Below are 19715 nucleotides of genomic sequence, written 5' to 3'. Positions count from 1 at the left end.
AAGCCTACAAAAGATCAGTGTAGCTAGCAGAGTGGTTACTGTACATTTGGATTTGATTGTCATGTAATAAAGGTATGTATGCAGTTTTATAGTGTTTGTAACACTTTTCTTTCAGTTAGCAAGGTCAAACTGTTATGAAACTCTGGTGATTACTCTTTGGGTCCTTTCTCTGCAGGAATCTCTGCGATTCATTGCTCTCTTCATACACATTGCTTGAAAAAACCCCACAAAAAGGCAAACGCCACAGACGGATTGGTCTGTTCCCTGCAGCGATGCTCTTCGAATCTGCTCTTGGCAGATGAACATTAAGTCCAGAGAATCCTTTGACTTTGGTACAATTCAAGGTTTTCCCAACTCTTTAGACTTTGCTCAGCAGGAAGGTGCTGGACTGCAATGGCTCAGAGGCTCCAAGCAGCTGCATGCGATGGCTCGGAAAGGTGCGAGCTTCAAACAAGTGCATGCAACGGTGGGTTGTGGGCGCTCAGGGGTGGGCTGCCTGGATGGTCACTACTTCAATAGACACCTGCGGTTCTCTCTTCATGCCATCTCATTCCCTGCTTTTTGGTTCAGTGGAGAGTGATTGAAGGGGGAGAAAGAGAGACATACAGGGGTGGGGATATGAGGAAAAAAGGGAGTAGCAAAGATCAATGGCAGGGATGTAGGGAGTGGCTAGAGAGATGGATCAAATGATGCATAGAAAGGTTAGGAAGTTCAAAAATAGAAAGGGCAAACAACAAAGCCAGTAGGAGTATTTCATTAAAAAAAAAAATAGGTCCTGGAATAGAACCTTGAGGTACACCACAAGTTATAAGATGCAGACAAGGATATCATTAAATGTAATTATAAATAACAAAAATGAATTAATGTTGTTAATAAGAAATAATGCATTATAAGGCTTTAATATGGATGCCTACTAAATGTAAAACATAGCAGTCATGTGCTACGTTTAGAAGAGCTGACTCACTACTGTGGTGTATCACTGTTTAGATTTATTCCAATATATAGTTGTGATATTTAAAAAATATGTGAGAAGACTACTGCTGTTAGTGATTGCACAGTCATGGTTGAATGCAGCATGCTTGAAGGACAGAAATACATGTGTAGAGAATCTGATCTGTCGAATAAAAGAGAAATTGAAGAGGTTTCTAAAAGGTGAGAGGAAGGTTTGTGAATCACATTACAGCAACAGGGAGACAGATCAACACCAAGGGTATATGGTGGCCATGGGGACAGTTAGCATGTAGTGGCTTCATTTTCACTGTCAAGGCTGGTTTTCATTATCTTACCAGTTCCCTGCCTGGTGGATAGTGTTAGGTGTGTGAGGCATTACTTCCCTTTATTAAAATAATCACAAGTGTTTCAGAATGACAGGATGATTCAGTGCTTTATTATGCTGCCTCATTATAAATCAAATGTATACTCAAACTCAGTTCACATTATTTTACCCTTCTGCAAGTCAGTTTTAAAAACAGACTGGCTTTCAGACAATTATAATAACACATAAAGATCTCCTAATATAACACAACTTCTGTATGCAATTGCCTTAACCTTTGAGTTCCTCGGCACCATGCAGTTTAAACCCAAAGAGAAAGAGAGCATGGATGATGGCTTTGTAAGCTTTCTGACGTGCTGAGATGCTCTCCAGTGCAAACTTAATTACAGCCTGACAGCGGGCAGAAGCCCTCACAAAGGCCCAATAATCAGAAGCTGGTGATCAGAGCATGCAGCTCATGACCAGGAGAGGCAGTGACGCTGAAAAGTAATTAAAGTCACCCGCAGAGTGGAGCCATGCAAACTGAACTCCCAGCTTGCTGCAACACCCCTTCTTTACTTCTCGCTTTTCTATTATTCTCTGTCTCCATTTCTCTCGTCTTGTTCCATTTTCGCTCACATCCTGCTGCTGAATATGGTTCGGTTTCCTGACTCCAAGCCATCAGCACCTAAACTCCTGTCTTACTTTTCTCTCCATCTGTCCATCATTCGTTCAGCCTGTGACTGTTTTTTCTCCTCTCCATCCATCGCCCGCGGACTCATGAGCTACCTGTTATGTGTAGAAGCAGTGAATAAAACACACACAGGCATTCCAAAACAAAGCGAGGTAAATCGATTTCACCTGAAGCATTTATTTCGCTTTTGTAAGTCATTGTGTTTCTTTTAAAGGCCATTTAGCTTGCATGCAAGTAAACACTTTCTGGCCTGTGTTTTTGTTCTTTTTTGTTTGCACATTTGTATTCTTTTGCGTCTGCATTCATAATTTATTAACTCATGTAAGTCCTTTCAGGTATCTCAGATGTGTGACCAACTTTTCTTCTAAAGCGAGCAGTCTCTATCTTATATTACTTGCCATTCATGCTACAGAGTGAGCTTATCTCCAGCTAAGCCTTTTTGCTATGCAAAGAAGTGAAGATTACCCCTTTCACAGCTCCCCTGTTCATAACCCCCTGGCTCACCCGTGGGGAGCTCAGAGTAAATTGATTAGGTCTTTGTGTAACTATGTTGATTGGTCATTAAATCTCTTTTCATGTTTGACACACTTCTGGGACTCTACACAAACTTGCGTCTGCGCTTGATACTTTAATTAATGAAAATATGTCTAAGAAGGTAATGGTCTCAATTTCTCCCACTCAGAGACAAGCTAACCAGCCAACGAGCAGGGACATGGCATGGTGATGGGCCAATAGCCTCAGAAGTAAAATTAATGAGAGTGAAGACAGCATGTCAGGGCAACTGTGTTTAATCCCTCCTCTGAGGATCAATGCAGTTTAGTCCAATTACATGCTGCATGCTTGTCATATTGTCATAAGTAGGCCTATACATGCACGTGCAGCACACTCAGAATAAAGTGATATGATGCTGAGGGGAAAGGTGAAATTGCACAATTTAAAGCTGGTGAACACAGAGACACATATAGTAACCTTTGATAGACATGTTAGTCATTTCGGAAATGTATTGTAGCCTATACAGATATAATCAGACATCCATTACACCACATAGCTACTCAAGAACAGCACTGACAAACAACAACAAAGACACCTCCACATGTCTTATTGTTTGCCACATTTTGCGTTTTTAAGAAAGCACTTAGCCTAGGTTACATATCAGACACAGAAGTATTGTACAGTAAAGGAGCTGAGAAGAAACTGCTAGTGTTTCTGCGGCTGCCGCAGGGCAGAGCAACAGGTGACACTCCGAAAATGAGGGCCAAGGATATACTAATACTGGCGCAAATAGCCTACAAAAAAAAAGAAGCAAAACCATGCAATTAAGGCTCCATTATTGGGTAACGGTAGAGCTGACACTTTTAAAAAGTTTACCGCAGTTTAGCAGTGACTTAATGCAACATTCAGTAAACACACAAACCAAGTGATCAAACACACTAACGATGCGTGTCATCAACAGGTGCACGTTGTCTGGTTTAATTGATAACATGCTAACATGCTACGATGCTAACAGAGGATCCTCCAGAAGTGACTCATGAGGAACGTTTACCTTCAGTTAGGTGTGTGAGGACTTTCTGCAGTTAGTGACCTGATGAGTTTGGCTGCAGAGCTTCACATTCAGCTCTCAAGTTTTGGGAACATTGAGGAGCTCAGTGGGACAGAGAGGACTGTGAACTGAGATGAACCTGGAGCAGACTGAGGAGGATTCACAGAAGATTCACAGCATGACGTTCAAACAGGTGGCTACAATGCAAACTGGCTTATTGTTGTGAACATCTGTAACTTGTTGCAACTGTACAGGAACCACCGGCGTTCCCTAGTAACGGATTTGTGTTACGAAATGTCTAAACATTGTGTAGTTCCTTTCCTTTTAATATTCTGTGTTTTTGTGGCTTTGATTATGTGGGGGAGGCTTTGGCGCAGTGGACTAGTGCGTTGGTGTTATGATCAGGGTAGCACAAATTCAAACCCCACTGCAGTCAGCATGTCGTTGTGTCACTGGGCAAGACACTTCACCCCAGATTGCTCCTGTGGGGGATTGCCCACAGTATTGAGTATGTAAATAGCTTTGGATTAAAGCGTCCAACAAGTAACATCTATTGTGCTGTGTTACTTTGTGGCTGCTGCTGTGATTTTGTTTACACACATCCGTGTTCTTGCTTTATGCTGTTGATTTAAATAGTGTCAAGTTGTTCATTTCTGTGGCCTAATTGTGCTTGGGCATCCATCCTTAGTCTTTTATGTATGTCCTTCAATTTAATAGTCAGTGTTTTGTCTCATTTAGTTAATTCTAGCGAGGCTACACTTATATACACTTGTATAATTGTTCATCAGTTTTATGAACAGGCTGTGTTTTCCTTAGAAATGGAAATGATGTCGGTTTGGACATCAGAGGCCATATTTCAGATGTTTCCCAATAAGTGGATTTGCTATGTTGACATTTAAAGGAACCTCCTATTACTTTTGTACAAAATTCAAGCAACCTTTTCATTTATTTCTAAAGTAGAGGAACTATTGAGTTATGTCTACCAGAAACAAGACTTTAGATTAATGCCATTGTTGCTCTGTATCTTTTGGATGTGTAAATAAGCAGCTTGATACGGTAGTTTTATGTAATTTTATTGTTGTTTTCACAGGTTAGCGGTTATCAAGAGTGGTCCAGAGTTTTAAATTATGAAGTCTTTTAATATTATTTTGTTATTGCTTATTGTTGATCAAGCCATGGTCAAAAGTTTGAAAATCTCATCCACTGGTTGATATGGATCTAGTTGTATCTTTTTTCAACACAGTTGGAAACTTCCAATACTTATTGTTCATAATGTAATGTTAAAATGTTGAAATGCAAGTCCTCCAAAAAATGAATTATGTAAAAGTAAAGCCCAGAAAGGTAAAGGTGATGTTCCACTGCTGTATTTACTGTTACATCCACAGGCACAGGGGTATTCCAGCCCTTTGGCTTTCAAGCATGCTATTTTGGAAACCAGTATAGGAAAAGGGTTAATGCCGCTGAACTGATCCGTGTACTTTCGTACAATGGGACCTGTGTACTCCACATCTTATCCACAGGCTTCAAGTGAGCAGCAAGTTGGCTAATGGGCATTTTTAGAGAATAAGAATAATTAGAAAGCTCAATGGCATGAAAGACCACAAAGGCTGCAGCCACAGCCACTGTATACTCATTTAGACGAAATGGTCCTGTGTGGCAGAGCAAATCCCTCCACACTGTGCTCTTTGTTCAATTCTGAGCTAATCTCTTGCACCATTTTCTCTATGCTATCAGTAAGGAAAAGTGCTGATTAATCATTTTAGAGGAGGTTAAGAATTAAGCAGCTTTTACTTGTACTATACGATACAAATGCCAGGTCTCCCTGATCGGTTTAGTATTTATATTTAGCAAGACCTTTATTGCCTTCCTATGAGAAATAATCAACTCCTGGTTGGCGAAAGTTCCAGTTCGTAGTTCGTACCATGAATGATGAACACAAAGCCTCTTCATTTCTATTCTCCTCACAGAGATGGGCCTAATTGCAGAGAGACTGGTGGTGATTGTGTAAAAGCACTCACTCTGAAGGAGGAAACTAAAAAGTCAGGAATTTGTCGGTTGAAACTGTTGCTTTTGAACAAGGGAGCCCTGAAAGAACAATATATTGTTCATTCCTTGAAGCATGAGTGACATGCAAGAGGATGCTTTTGAGTGAAGACACCCTGCAGGATTGCAGTGGAGTACTTCATTTCAATAATTCCCAAAAGACAAAAATACAACTGTGCTCTATGAGAGGCCTAGAACATTGAGTTTCTGCCTTTGTCTTAATTTTGTAATATTCAACACCTGATTTTGGTATAAGACAGTTCCTGCTGAAGTGATTTATTTTAGAAAATTAGACAAATATAAGAGGCATGGTGTCGCAGCTGCAAGATTCCCTGAAAGATTCAGGTGTGTGTGTGTGTGTGTGTGTGTGTGTGTGTGTGTGTGTGTGTGTGTGTGTGTGTGTGTGTGTGTGTGTGTGTGTGTGTGTGTGTGTGTGTCAATCTATGTTGGTCTTATGATGGTTTTGCAGCGTGTTTTTGATGCTTCATCGCCTTCCGATGAGTGCATGCTTGGCTGGGCTCGACCTCCTCATGTCTTTGACCAGAAATTGGCCCTATAAGTAGAAAGTGTCCGAATAAAAAAATTCAGATTATTCAAAGCTGTCAGACAGTATGGCTTTATGAATGACACAAAGCCTTTTAGAGAGGCTTTGGTTCACTCCATTGGCCCCATTAGCAGCAGTCAGTGATGTCAGTGTTCACATGGCAGGCAGAGCGCACAAAGCCGGTGATAGAATAACACATTTCCAGGAATCTGCAGCGAATCGTACAGAGCTGAATGGATGTAATGATGAGCACTTGTGGGATGTGTTGTTTGCTTAGCACTTAGAATCACGTATCTTTGTTTCGTCTCTTTTACCCAGCAGAGACACATTTACTTTAATGAAACAGGCTCAGTAACCATGTCCAACTGAGCGATAGACTCAATAATACAGAAAGGTGAGGACAGCGATAGGTGTGTGTGAAAATAGACCTTTTTTAAGCTCTGTAATGGTGGCCACAGTTTTCGCCCGATATGACTCAAAATTGGCATTGAGGTCATGTGTTTGTGAGTGTGTGTGTGTGTTGAGAAGTGACTGTGTGAATGCATGCACATACGAGGTCCCATCATGTCATGAGGAAATCTACTAATAGGATGATAATGAAAGACAAACGGTGAATAAGAAAAATGAATGAAATGAATAGTCTCCTGGAAAATATGGTCAAATATTTGAGGGCACACCATATACATTTCTGACAATCCCATTCAGTTTCTTTTTCATTTATTTTGTTTGCAGAGCAAATATTCCAGTCAAGGTTAGATTTCATAGAACATTAAAGGACATTACTCATAATAAGGTGTGCACACACTACTCCGGTACAATGAACTATAAACTAAACTCATCTTACATTTAAGTTTTCTTCAAGGCCAAACTGAGGATCTGCTAATAAAATACTCTGACACTGAAGAGTAAAATAAAATTTGACAATAATTGTTGTATAAATATCCTTGACTCACACCACACACGTGACGTCTCTGCAGAGCAGAATACTTTGAGGTGCCGCTGAGAATTCTTCAAACATTTCTCATTAGCTTTATTAAAGCGTGTTTTTTAAGAGCTCTACGTGTGTTCTTACGCTGATTGGATAATCTGGCGACAATTTTAAGTTGAGGCCAGAAAGGCTGACAGATGGACGATTTTACAACCAAACAATTTAAACAAATTTGGTCTGCTGCTGTTCAAAACCCCATAGAGCTCAAATCTGAGGTAGTACCATGTTTGCCTAAAATATAAATATAGGTGGGAATGCATTTCAATTGCTTTGGAAACAATGACTGCCAATCATCCAGCCTATTACAATAAAAAAAACCTCAGTGATCAGATGTTCTTTAGTTATGTAGATTTCATCAGACGAATTGTTCCTGATAACACATGTGCATGTTTACCTATAACAAACTACATTGTTTTGTATTTCAATGCTTGTTTGTTATAAATTCCATACCATGATATATTGCTCTTATGATCCACCTGTTTCTAATGTAAAACAGGGTCATTAAATTGCAAAGATGAAGAACAACCTGGCCAGGTGCATGAAAACATCGCCCTCTCCTGGACTTTTGTTGTCATAACAAAGTCATCATAAACTGTGTTCAGGAGTCTGATGTGGGGAGGGAATCCTTAAAGTATCAAGTTAGCTTAAGCTCTGTTTAATATACACCTTTACCAACAAGGCTTTAAGGAGCAAGCTGGCATTATTATGTATTTTAAATGTCCAGGCATGATTTAGGGCTCAGACACAGGGGAACCTGCCAGGCACTGAATGACAGATTAACACGAGTTAAAGAAGTCAGGGCAAACAAAGCCTGTAAAATGGTCATCCCAGGGCTCTGTCATCGTCACATTTGAATGTTTTTCGGTTTCCATTTATTTGTCTGAATACACAATCGTGATGACACAGACAGAGCCTTCAGGGGCCACTTTGCTCAAAATAACCTCCTTAGACAAACATTCCCCTCATGTCTTTTTACAAGAGCCTGTTGACTCAGACAACACTCAAGATTCTTATTTACCTCCAAATAGAGTCTCACGCTGGTCTAGAAATATAATACTATTTGATCGTTTTACTCGGGCAACACCTAGCGATTGTGTTTATTACTGACTGATTATTTTCTCATTTAAAAGAGCTTCTGACAATTTGTAGGGCTTCAAAGCTATGTTTGGATGGGTGTGTTCCTGTTTGTTTTTGTGCACAGTGAACACAATACAAACGTCTGGTAGTGGTTTCCCATTATTACACTTTCACGATTCAACAGGTGGCAGTAATGTGGAAAGGATCGCAGCAAAATGCCAATCCTTAGCTTGAATTTAAACAATAGAGGTTTCAAAACGTTCAAAACAATGTCATTACTTTGAAGGACGAAATGCCTTCAACATATTTGTTACATCTCAAGGACATCACTGTTCTTTGTGAAATACTCCAAAAGAGCCCCTTTTAATCAATTGATTGATTGGGTTATTAATCATTAGAAAATAGCATTAAATATCCAAGGTGTAAACCTTCAGATGGCTTGTTTTTGTAGTTGACAAAGCTATTTAATTCACCATAATATAAAATGAGAAAAGCAGCCATATCTCACATTTCTTCTGTGGGCTTCCTTTTAAAATAAAGTTTCATTTCAGAACTGTATTAGAAATTACAAATATTTGTTATGCACTTTCCAAATAAGGCAAACTTAGAAATGCCTTTTTAAAGAAATGGCTTTAATAATGGCCAATAAAGTCCTCTTTAAAATGCGTTTCAGATCAGAAATAAACAAATAACAAGAACAAAAACACATTTTAACTGAGGAGACATTAGAAGAACAATCGGGAAGAGCAACAGAGGAGTGTAACAGTATATACCCTACAAGGACACGTATCACAGCACATGTTTTTTTGCCACAAAGCTGCAGTTTGCCTTACAGCCACAAGATGGTAGAAGATATCACAACTTGACACGATTTAAATAAAGGTATGCCTTTGAGATTTAAGATTACACTTGTAAATACCAACCCTATTACAAGCAGTCAGACTCTACACCAAACTAATATCAACACAATAGCGCTCATTCCTTCAGGGATTTGTATAGTGAAATAAATCAGGTCAAGAGTTATTTAAAATAGTGGAGACCGTTTCCATTGCATCAGTGGAGTGTTTGCCAGTGCCAAAGAGTTCCAGGAAGAAACACAATACTTAACCTCATCTCAGACTGAAGCAGGTGCTCCACTTTCAAATCTCAGATCTGCTTCTTCACTTCCCTGTGTGGTTTATGTGTGTAAAGCAGGGCCTTTTGACATTGTGATCCCCTGATCCTGTGTGGTCCACCTTTCAAACAACTAAAATAGGTTTCCTCTGAAAAAAAGAGTTATTTGTCAAAGTTATGTTTTTACATAGAAGATGTAACTGTAGCATTGCAGATTTTCAATTTGCCCTTAAATGGCTTCAAACTTCCCCTGAAATACCAGAAACTTCTCTCTCTCTGTAATTTCTCTTTCATCAAAAGAGGTTTGCTAATGGAGGATCAAGGAAGTGTCCGATGACACTCTGGTCTATCCAATAAGGAAGTTTGTGAACCGTGTTATGTAAAGGTTTATGTGGTTGGGGAAACTTAAATGATTCCTGATTACAAGGAAGGATAAAGTTTACACTTGTGGTCAAGGGACTAGGATGAGATCACACAGACAAACAATGGAGAACACCTAACTTTATTTTACTCCTCACAACAAAAGACTACCTTTTGATTTCTAACCATGACCTTTTCTATTATAACCCTTTTTAAAGGAACCATTTGACATTTTGGAAAATCTTTTCTTTCACTGTCTTGCTTAAATTAGATGATTCTCACTTCTGTACCGTAAATATGAAGCTAATGCTGGCAACCGGTTAGCTTAGCCTAGGATAAAGACTGGAAACTTGGAAACAGCTAACATGGCTTTGTCCTAAAGTTACAACAATGCTCACCAGCGTCACTTTAAATACTTTTTGTTTAGTTTTTTTCTTATTTTTATGCTAGCTAAACTAACCAGCATCCAGCATTACATTAAGTGTTGGCTACAAACAAAAGACTGGTGTCAATCTTTTCATCCAACTCGCAAAAAGAAAGGGCATGAGCCTATTTCCCAAAACTATTTCCCTATCTTTAAACCTGTAAAGCCTTTAATGAAAGACTTCTTTATGTATAACGTTTTCTCACACACCTTATCTCAACCAACTCTTTTATTCAAACAAACCCTTTCCCATACACACACGATTCTTCAGATATTCATTACTTGACCTAATGCTAACATAATTCTTGGTGGCCGTGTTGACATCCCCCCGAGAAGCCCAGATCTGAAGTGTTAAGCAATCGCTAGTTTGGCAGTTTCCCAGCTACTGAGACACACCAGCTAACCTGTTGATACCTAATCTGACTTTTCTGCTCTGACACACACACACACATGCACACACACACGCACACAGGCAGGTATGCACATTAACACACGCACACAGCGCTTACGCAAGCCACAGCCAGCCATGCCTAAGGTAGTCATAACACAACGACGGTGGAGACATGCCAAGCTCTTATAGGTCAAACAGTGATTCATAAGCCGAAGTGGATTAGATAGAAAAAAGGAAAATATTTGAGATTTAATAACGTTGGTGTTCAGTGTTTGATGAGTTCCACCGGTTACTGCTGAAGCTCAGGACAAAGCAGTGATGGGGTTCATGCTCCCCCTTGTTCCAGGAAAAGACACTGACCCACTATTGACATTTGTGTGTTTGAGGAGTTAAATGTTACATTACGCAAAGGTCAGAGAAGAGTAAATGTTGAAAGGCAGAGAGGGGGAGAGTTGTTTTTTTCCTTTTCAAGGAGGAAATTGAAAATGCATTGTTTTCTTCCGCAGTGATGAAGAGCTGTGTGGAGAGAATTCTTGCAGGAAAGACTTCTAGGCATGCAGTCAAGCTGTGAAATGTGCAGGTGTTTGCATGGGTGTGTGTGGGAGACATACAATGATCATTAATGAAAAAACAAACAATGTGAATATGAAAAAATGTGATCTTTATTCAACATCTTCACACATATTTGAAATATACATATTTACATATTTTGTACAATGAATATATTTCCTGTGTAACCTGTCTAGACATTTCAAAGCCTCTAGGTTGTGTCACAAATACATAATTCACAGTGCAATATGAAGTTTGTGCACCCGTGTCAGTTTACTCTACGTATCACATGAATGTGTGACTCAATTTACATATATGATTCAGGAACAAAATCATAAATCTCTTAAATTACTTTTCTGTAAGGGACAATTCAGATTGTCACAAGTCGGTTACCATCTGGTTTTTCAAGCAGATGAGAGAAAATAATTAGAGAACTGCAACAGATTGTTTTATCAGCCTACTGTGTAAAAGATTGAATGCACAGTGCTTCTCAGATATGCCACATTTTTGTGGCTAGGGTTAAAACAAATGTAGCTAACTGCAGGTCTACAGCCTGTGAGGATAAACGTCACTGAAGCGCTTCATCCGCCTGTCACAATCCAAGATAAAACATATTTTAGAATGCAGTCAATTCATGTCACTAACTATATGACTAGTTTCCATGGATCCACATCAACGGGAAAATAAAAAGGAAGGGGGAAAGAAGTACCATTTAAAGAAGCGAAACAGTCGGAACAGATTCTTCCAGCCAAGGTCAGGACTGTTCTCTGCAGACACGCTCAAGTGTTGAGTCATCATCAGACAACCAACATCAAATATGATATGACTGCGACTGATTCAGAGCCATTCAGTTTATGAAACACAGTGATACGGGCACAACACTCAGCACAGCTCAGCTCTGTGAAAGCAACTCAGCTTGACATAATGTTCCAACAGAAATGAACAAAAACAGGTTCAACTTCTAAGTGGAAGTCTTAATTTCTCTGTTTCTTTTTTACTTGATGGCTTAACTGGATATTTGACACATTTCTTAAAAAATACAAACATTGTTGGATTGAGAGTTAACTCGTATTGCGTCAGTAGGAAGTACCATATTATACATTCTCCGTGTTTTTACTTTCCCCACTTAATTCCTACTGTGGCATGCCTTGAGGCGTAAGATTTATCCAATCATCTCTGTTGCTGCAAGGGCATGTCACCAGGCCTACTTACCGCATTAACTTTTAAACTGGCATTAGTGTTACAGCATTACAGAAGAGCCAAACAGATTGATCCCAGTTAAAATTGCACTGTTATTAGCTGATGCAACTTTATTATAATGAATTCTTGATTCAACAATTTAATTGCTTTAGTTTTAACTGTTAAAAATAAATAAATTACTGAGTTTTGTACCGTTTTCTGTGTCGGCCCAGTGACACTGATTATTGTGAAGTGTGTGTGTGTGACAAACTTTCCACACTTTTCTGTGAATTTTACTCCAGTGACACCCTGCCTTTCTCAACCTTCTGCGCTTGGTGTGAGATTTGTAAATTCTCTCCATTTGCTGATACGTTGCCAGCTTGGCAGTGAGGGATCTTCCTAGCATCCCCGCTGAGTGTGACACATCAGTCCTCCGCTAAGCATCTTTCTCACTCTATGACACCGCCTGCTGCGAGATGTCAAGTTTGTGCGAGGCCTTCCTCGAGCCGGTTGGTGAGTCAGCTGGCGGAGCCTCCAGCCCGGCCAGGGAGTGAGAGGAACAACATCACGTCTCCTCCCGTTGAGCAGGATTCTTGTAATGCTTTCTGAAGCGTTGTCAGTCCAGGCTGAGAGCAAGCATTGGTGACTACTGTTAGCCGTGGGTTCATTTTCTATGATACACTCATAGTAGCCTGAAGGGATTATTTTGTGAACATAATCTGGAAAAGTCCTCGTCGTTTCTTTTAGCACCAAATATTAAAAAAAATCGTACACCTAGTAACACAATGTATTATCATTGTGAACAATGCCCTTACACAAGTAACACACATACGACAACCAAATACAGTACAGTAAGTTCTTGTAGAAAGCTCGAGGGTGTATGTACACTCAACAGTACACAAATGGGTTTTCTAAAAAGTGCCAATGTAAAAAGACAACGATGGATCCCTTATAGCAATCTTTGATTTGGTCCTTTAGCCAGACTCAGCTTAATCGAGTCCGTCAGCAGAACAGATCATCCTGCTCTTCCACGTCAAAGGATGGCACCATCTGTTCTGCCGAACTCACTTCCTGTTCACCCAGCGCCACTTCCTGCGACGATGGCGGCTGGTGGAACCACGGGTGAGCGAGCAGCTCATTGGCCGTGAGTCTCTCCGAGGGTTCTTTCCTCAGCAGGCTCTGGAGCAGACACTTGGCCCTGGGCGACAAGCCCTCTGGCAAACAGCACTGGCCTCTGCGGATTTTGGAAAACAGCGTGGCGGGGTCGGGGTCGTGGAAGGGGTAGCGGCCAACCAGCATGGTGTACAGCATGACCCCAAGGCTCCACATGTCGGCCATCTTGCCAGAGTAAGGTGCAGAGCCGCTGAGGATCTCTGGGCTGACATAGGCAGGGCAGCCGTGGGTGTCGGACATGGAGTCGTTGTTTGGGTCTTCTAGGACGCGGCAGTCCTCAAGGCTTTCTAGTCTCACTTGTGTCCTGTGAAGAGAAAGGCAAAAGAAGGTCAGGACATTTCTAAGGAACATTATGTGATTTAAATAGCTTTATCTTAGCTACACACTTACTAACTGTAACTATTTCCCCAAAACATTTGGTAATCTCCTTTCCAAAAGGACATTAAGTACTACTTAGGGCTTCAGCTATCTTAATCACATGTTAAAACCTAAGAACTAAATGTTCATCCCGGCACATACATCTGCATTTATCAGACAAAATATTTGTTGCAGTATGTCAAGTTGTTGTTGGAAATGGTATCGTTAGATATCCCTTGTACAACAATATTTAAAGCAAAAAACAATCCTCGATCGAGTGCACCACTGAGTGTGTGTGTGTGTGAGTCTATATCTAACAGAGACTTTGTTCAACACTGTCTAACATTTCAGAGAGCTGTTAAATGTAAGTCACTGATTGCATCATGGAAAAACAAGCATCCTTCCTTGAGCCTTAAGCAGCACAGCAGACAAACAGATGGACACACACACACACACGCACACACACACACACACACACACACACACACACACACACACACACACACACCAGTGAACTCACTATGACCTAAGTGGACCACATTTAGTCCCGTTTGAGAATCAGAGCTGCCTATGCACATTTCCAACGACTTCCTGGCACACATGGTCACATAAACACACATATAAATATACAACTCTAGCACCCTCCTCCTCCCCTTCTCACACATACAATGCTATATTTAGACATGTTAATGAGTGGACAGCACCAGAGCAACTAAGCTTGTGAAAGTGTGTATTTGCAGATAGAGACATTACCACTGAAACGCTCTTACAAAATGATTGATGGGAAATGGGTGATTAATTCTCATCTACAGCAACAAACGTGATGTGTTTTTGATTCCAATTTAATTTGTGCCTCTCGAGATGTGCTCCCCAGACTAATACGCTGATTGAGGTTTTATCAATTCAAACGCACACAGTTTAATCTAGAGACCCTTCAGCTGTCAGACAGAGTGGCTGGAGAGGGAAATAGACAGCCAGAGAGCCGGATGAAAAGAGTGACAGCCAGGAGGACCAAGATAGGAAGGAACTGATATTCAAACACCAAGATAGGGAAGGAGATAAGTCATGAGAGGAGAAGGAGAGACGCAGACCGAAAAGGAAACAGAACAGAGAGAGTTAGAGGGGTGGAAGGAGTGACTCATCCTTCTGTTGAGAGTACATATCTTCCTCTCTTTCTCTCTCGAGCGGCGGCTATCTGCACCTGGGTCCCACACTCACGGCGCCAGCCATCCCATAATTACCCTCAAATGGCTGTTGCCACATCAGTGACGCACGGGAAGGCTGCATGCTTCATAGTGCTAGTCACCTTCCCTAAACTGGCTTTTCCAACTGCACTGTGTGTGTGTGTGTAAATGTAGATAGCATTTGACAAATTGTTGTGACTTTCTCTCTCGCTCTGGCTCGAGTGCTGCATTGTTGGCCGGTGCATTGCATCACAGCGAGTTGGGCTTTGATAGATGCCTGATTGTGAATTTGAAAGACCACATGATGGGATAAATGATCCCAACATTTCAAGGAAACTTGTGTGTGTGATGAGTTCCAAGGTGTTCTAAGTTCCACGCTATCAGAATAATCTGCCGCCTTTGTTACAGTTGCAATACAAAAAGGTTATTTGTAGTGGCAATGCAGGATGTCTCCAGACAAAGTGTAAAGAGAAGTTCAAAATGAAGATGTCATCCCACAACCCCAGGGTCAAATGGGTCTTGTGGCTCCAGCAGCATCAGTGTTGCAAAGCTGTCACCCCGCTAACAAAATAGTGAATTACAGGTGAAAAAAGGCCTTTGAGCCTGCTCTGAATGTGTAATCAGCGCTCATACAAACATGCATGTATGGACACACACTCACAAACGCCAAGAAAGAAAATGAGCCATGCAGCCCCCCCTCCTCTTCCCCTCTGCACATATACACTGTGACTCATCGCTCTGCAGCCGTATAGCTATCAGAGGGACACAACGGACTTCAACTTCTCTCACTGGCTGTCTGCTCTCATTCATCCAGGGTGACCCCGCAAAGCCAGAGGTCATGGCTGGAGAATATTACTGTTGAAAAGTCTCCATGAAAAAAGGGCCTTTGGAAACCTGGAAAGGGGGGGGGGTGGGTTGTTTGCCATCAGCAGGCTCTTACAGGAAAGAGTGTGACGCAAGGGCAAAGAGCTGACAAATAGTTTTGTAAGCAGGGGTTTTGTGTGTGTGTTCATGGACATAATGTGTACATCATGCAAATATTAAGCAGCATGTGTGCGGGAGTGCTTTGAATTCCTTTAATGGAAGCCAGTGTGTTTGAATGAATCCTTGTTGCAGCAAAGTTGTGATGTAATTATTTAATAAATAATGAGTAATAAATATATAGACAGCAGAAGGGGACGATTGTCTCATTCACCAGCCTCGTCTCGCAGCTCTGCCAAACAGCCACCCACTACATACACGCACGCACGCACGCACGCATGCAAAGCAAACACACAACAGACATGCAAAGAAGCGTATCGAGAGTGAGAAAGGGAGACAGACAGAGGGCGAAAATCTGGGAAGCTATTCAGTCTGCCTCCACAAGTACAGAACCTCCTACTCTATCTGTGCCCACATTGCTATCTGCACACATGGCCTGTGTGTATCAGCTGCTGCCTTCACTGGCTCGTCCCACATCACTGCATGTGTTCAATTCTGTATCCAAATAAAGTTAACTGATACTATAAGCGCTGAAGGAAACGGAGAAAAAGGAATGTGATGCGTAACAAGTGGATAAACGATGTTTTAGGGTAGTGTTGGTGTGTTTTCTCACCTTTTTTCATCAGCAAAGACAAACTTTCGCAGTTTGAGGTCACCCAGCACAATGCCTGCCTGGTGGCAGTGTGCCACAGCCAGAGCCACCTGACGAAAGAGCCTGCAGCCGTGATCCTCGTCCAGCCTGCGCCAGCTCTTCACCAGGGTGTGCATGTCCCCAAAGTCCTTGTCCAAGAACACGTAAGCTTTGCGTTCGCCAAGGATGATGTCCCTGAAGCCGGCCACATTCTTGTGAGTTGGTAGGATCCCATAGGCTCTGATCTTTTCCTGGTACACCCCCATATCAAAGACCTGAGAGGGAGAGGAGAGTAGTAGAAGAAGATGAGGGACACAGATCGAGATGGAAATTAGGAAGATAGGGAGGGAGAGTTTGTGTGAGGGGGGATGAGGCAATCGGTCAGTGTGTTCGTAATGATAATCTGAGGGTACAAGCGTGCAAATTTGGCAGTGAGTTAAAAAAGAAAATCAGGCGTATAGAATATGCTTTGATTCCAGCTCAATACGCTGCTTTTGCAAGAGCATGACAAATGAATCACCAAAGCATGCAGTGATTAACTTTATTAATCAACAAAGCCAAACGCCTGCAGGTCTATCATGGAAAATAAACATAAGGATGTGGAACAGTGGTAGACCCTGTCCTTATCAAAGCAGATCCTTATCACTGGAGTCTTTCTTTGCCCCTCATGTTTGCATTTTGTGTGTCACAGCATGGAGTATTGCAGTGACGTGTATGCAAATGAGCCGAGTTGACAGACACATTGTGGTGTGGAGATCGGTGGATTTTAAAAGCTGTGTATCCACAACACGGCACAGGCGAAAGTGGTTGCCTGGCCTTTTGGGATTTTGTAAACAGATTTTAAAATAACAATTTAATTTCATGATTTCAAAAATAATGAAGCAACTGCTGCAATTTCGCGTGAGAATGACAATTGGGGGGGAACTCGGCTAAATACTGATGACATGTCAGACAGGCGATTGAGCAACGCGATGTCTCGAAACACCATTCATTCAAAGAAATTGCACAATGACGGGATTGCGCATACCTTGCACAGCAGCTCGTCGCCTGTGTCGGTGTTCATCGCGCTGTGCACACTCTCCCGGTCTGTCAGAGGTAAAAGCAGAAACGGTCCTATCCTGGACGGCCCCTGGTGGGTCGTCGGGACAGGGCTGGAGACGGGGCTGACCGGGGACCCGGGAGAGGTGCCGAGGAGACCCTGCGTGTCCCCCACCTCGGTGCTCAGCCTGGCGCATTTGGCCGGCGGCTGGTCGTCAGAGTCCAGCCGCTTGTGCGCGACTCTCCCGGCGCGGATGCAGGGTGCCGGGCTGCTCCACTGCAAGTTCATCCTGATAGACCGATTCACCATCAAAGCAAACACGAAACCCCGACTGCTTTAGGATGAGTCCTTTTTAAAACAAACTACAAACTGTGTACTCCATGTCCCAGTGTGAGATTCATTAGAAATGAAACTTCAGCGATAATCCAATCCTTTTTTGGAGTGAATGCCGGTGGCTTTGAGGTCTGTGTACTTTTGGTGAGAAAATCTCTACCCCTCAGAGTCTAGACTGAGAGGGAGAGAGATGGAGAAAGAGACATAGAAAAGGAGAGAGAAAGAGAGACCGCCTCACACTCAGAGAGAGGGAGAGTGAGTGAGCTCCGGTGATGTTGAGCTCAGAGCTCGAACACTCCGCCCGACCAATCCAGCCTCCTGCTGACACACAACCACGTTGAGCAATCCTGTAACGGCACCGACTCCTGCTCAGCTCAGATGAAACTGCCTCCTGTATTATCTTTCAAAGAAGACTGCGCAAGCATATGGCGCAAACATTTATGTCATTTTTCCCCGTGCTTGTTATGGTGTCATGAATCTCAGAATTCCTGCTCTGAGATTTTGCTGATACTGAAAAAACCCGACCATGTGAGAGGAATGAAGAAATCATCTGCTACTTATCATGGCTGCCTCATCAAGCATGCACATGTTTTAGACAATAATTAACAATCTTTAAAACTCTTTCTCTGACTCAGTTGTTCCCTAATGTTCAGCTCTTATTGCCATTTATTACCGGTTGTTGCAACAATCTCTCCACAGACCTCCTGTATGGCACCTGAGGTGTTTGCTCTCCAAATGTTAGGCCTCAAGTGTGAACGAGTTTGTACAAAGCCTCAGTGTATGAGCCTTAACTCTAGCTTTAACATCACTATGATATTTTCCCATGCTGGGCTTGTTTGTTATGTGGATATGACTCACCCCCATAAAGCCTTTCGTGGTGCTGAGCTATAAGCATTCACATAAAATATGCCAGCGTGGCTCCATAAACAACATCATAGCAGCTGGGCTCAGAGACACTGATCCCAAGTTATAACTACGTGTATACAAAAACAAGCAAGCCAATACTGTGCAATCAGTGTGAAAAATTATGCAATATTCGTGCAAAAAAGTATAATCAGTGAACTATGAACTGTTACTTAAGAATGTAAGAACTAGAGAGTAAAGGGTGAAATACAGTAGTGGGTTTGAAAAATATTCCTGTGTTGAGGTAATTATAAATGTGTGTTTGTTGGGGTGTGTACACACGCGTGACCATGTGTCTGGTTGTGCAAGAGTTCTCTTTCTCCACTGCTTCATGTCACACAAGCACAGAGGCTCACTGAGCATTCACTAAAACACACTGCACCAGCTGGCCTTTGTTTGTGTGTGTGTGTTTTTGAGCACTATCGCCACTCTTTTGCTCAACCCCTTCTGCCAAACAGAAGCATGCCGTTCCAAACCATTTCTTTCCACATTTCCAATACAGTTCCTTCCCCAAGAGGTCACACACTTGAGCAGGTCACAGCAGCTCAGCTCAACTTGACTCAGAGGGGTCATGTGAACCTTTGCAGGCCAACCAAACATGGATGAGCTGCAGATTCCATAGGAATGATGACTGTTATTTTTAGGCCTTGCATTCTTTCTTTGTGCAGTGGTCGTCCTATGAATAAGGTGACTCACCAACTGATTGATGTGTGCGTGCGTCTCTGTGAGCAAGTGTGTTTGTCATGCCGTTGAGCAGGCACAGGAACAGGTTTCCTCTCTCTCTCTCTGGTTCAAAAAGCAGGAGGAACAGTCACTGTGGGAATGGGCGGCAGAGCTGTGGAAGGCCTGGAGCTTTATTGTTATCTGACAATAGTCCGGGCCTGGGGTGTCAGTGCTTCAAAGTGATGATGCATGTTTGTTGCTTGTTTGTGTGTGACACAGTGTTGAGGTATACACTGG

General features: G+C 42.0%; 1 protein-coding gene across 1 annotated transcript; it reads right to left on the bottom strand.

Moving 5' to 3' along the window:
• Positions 1 to 11965: 11965 nt before the first annotated feature.
• On the bottom strand, positions 11966 to 18160 carry trib1 (tribbles pseudokinase 1). Its single transcript, XM_010795814.1, has 3 exons — positions 17508 to 18160; positions 16463 to 16755; positions 11966 to 13631 (listed from the first exon to the last, which is right to left on the bottom strand). Exons 1-3 carry the CDS (start codon positions 17826 to 17828, stop codon positions 13157 to 13159), a joined length of 1089 nt encoding a protein of 362 aa, XP_010794116.1. The 5' UTR covers positions 17829 to 18160; the 3' UTR covers positions 11966 to 13156.
• Positions 18161 to 19715: the final 1555 nt, after the last annotated feature.

The sequence above is a fragment of the Notothenia coriiceps genome, unplaced genomic scaffold, assembly GCF_000735185.1.
Source record: "Notothenia coriiceps isolate Sejong01 unplaced genomic scaffold, NC01 NC01_scaffold00037250, whole genome shotgun sequence".
Lineage (NCBI taxonomy): Eukaryota > Metazoa > Chordata > Actinopteri > Perciformes > Nototheniidae > Notothenia > Notothenia coriiceps.
The sequence above is the reverse complement of the archived record's forward strand: the minus strand, read 5'-3'. Positions and strand labels throughout refer to the sequence as shown.

What these genes read in the sequence shown, in the direction of transcription:
- trib1 (XM_010795814.1), bottom strand. Translation starts at nt 17,828, where the DNA reads ATGGTGAATCGGTCTATCAGGATGAACTTGCAGTGGAGCAGCCCGGCA. An exon ending in GCGACGAGCTGCTGTGCAAG is followed by an intron (nt 16,756 to 17,507) that starts GTATGCGCAATC and finishes TCTCCCTCTCAG; the next exon opens with GTCTTTGATATGGGGGTGTA. An exon ending in GTCTTTGCTGATGAAAAAAG is followed by an intron (nt 13,632 to 16,462) that starts GTGAGAAAACAC and finishes TTCTCTTCACAG; the next exon opens with GACACAAGTGAGACTAGAAA.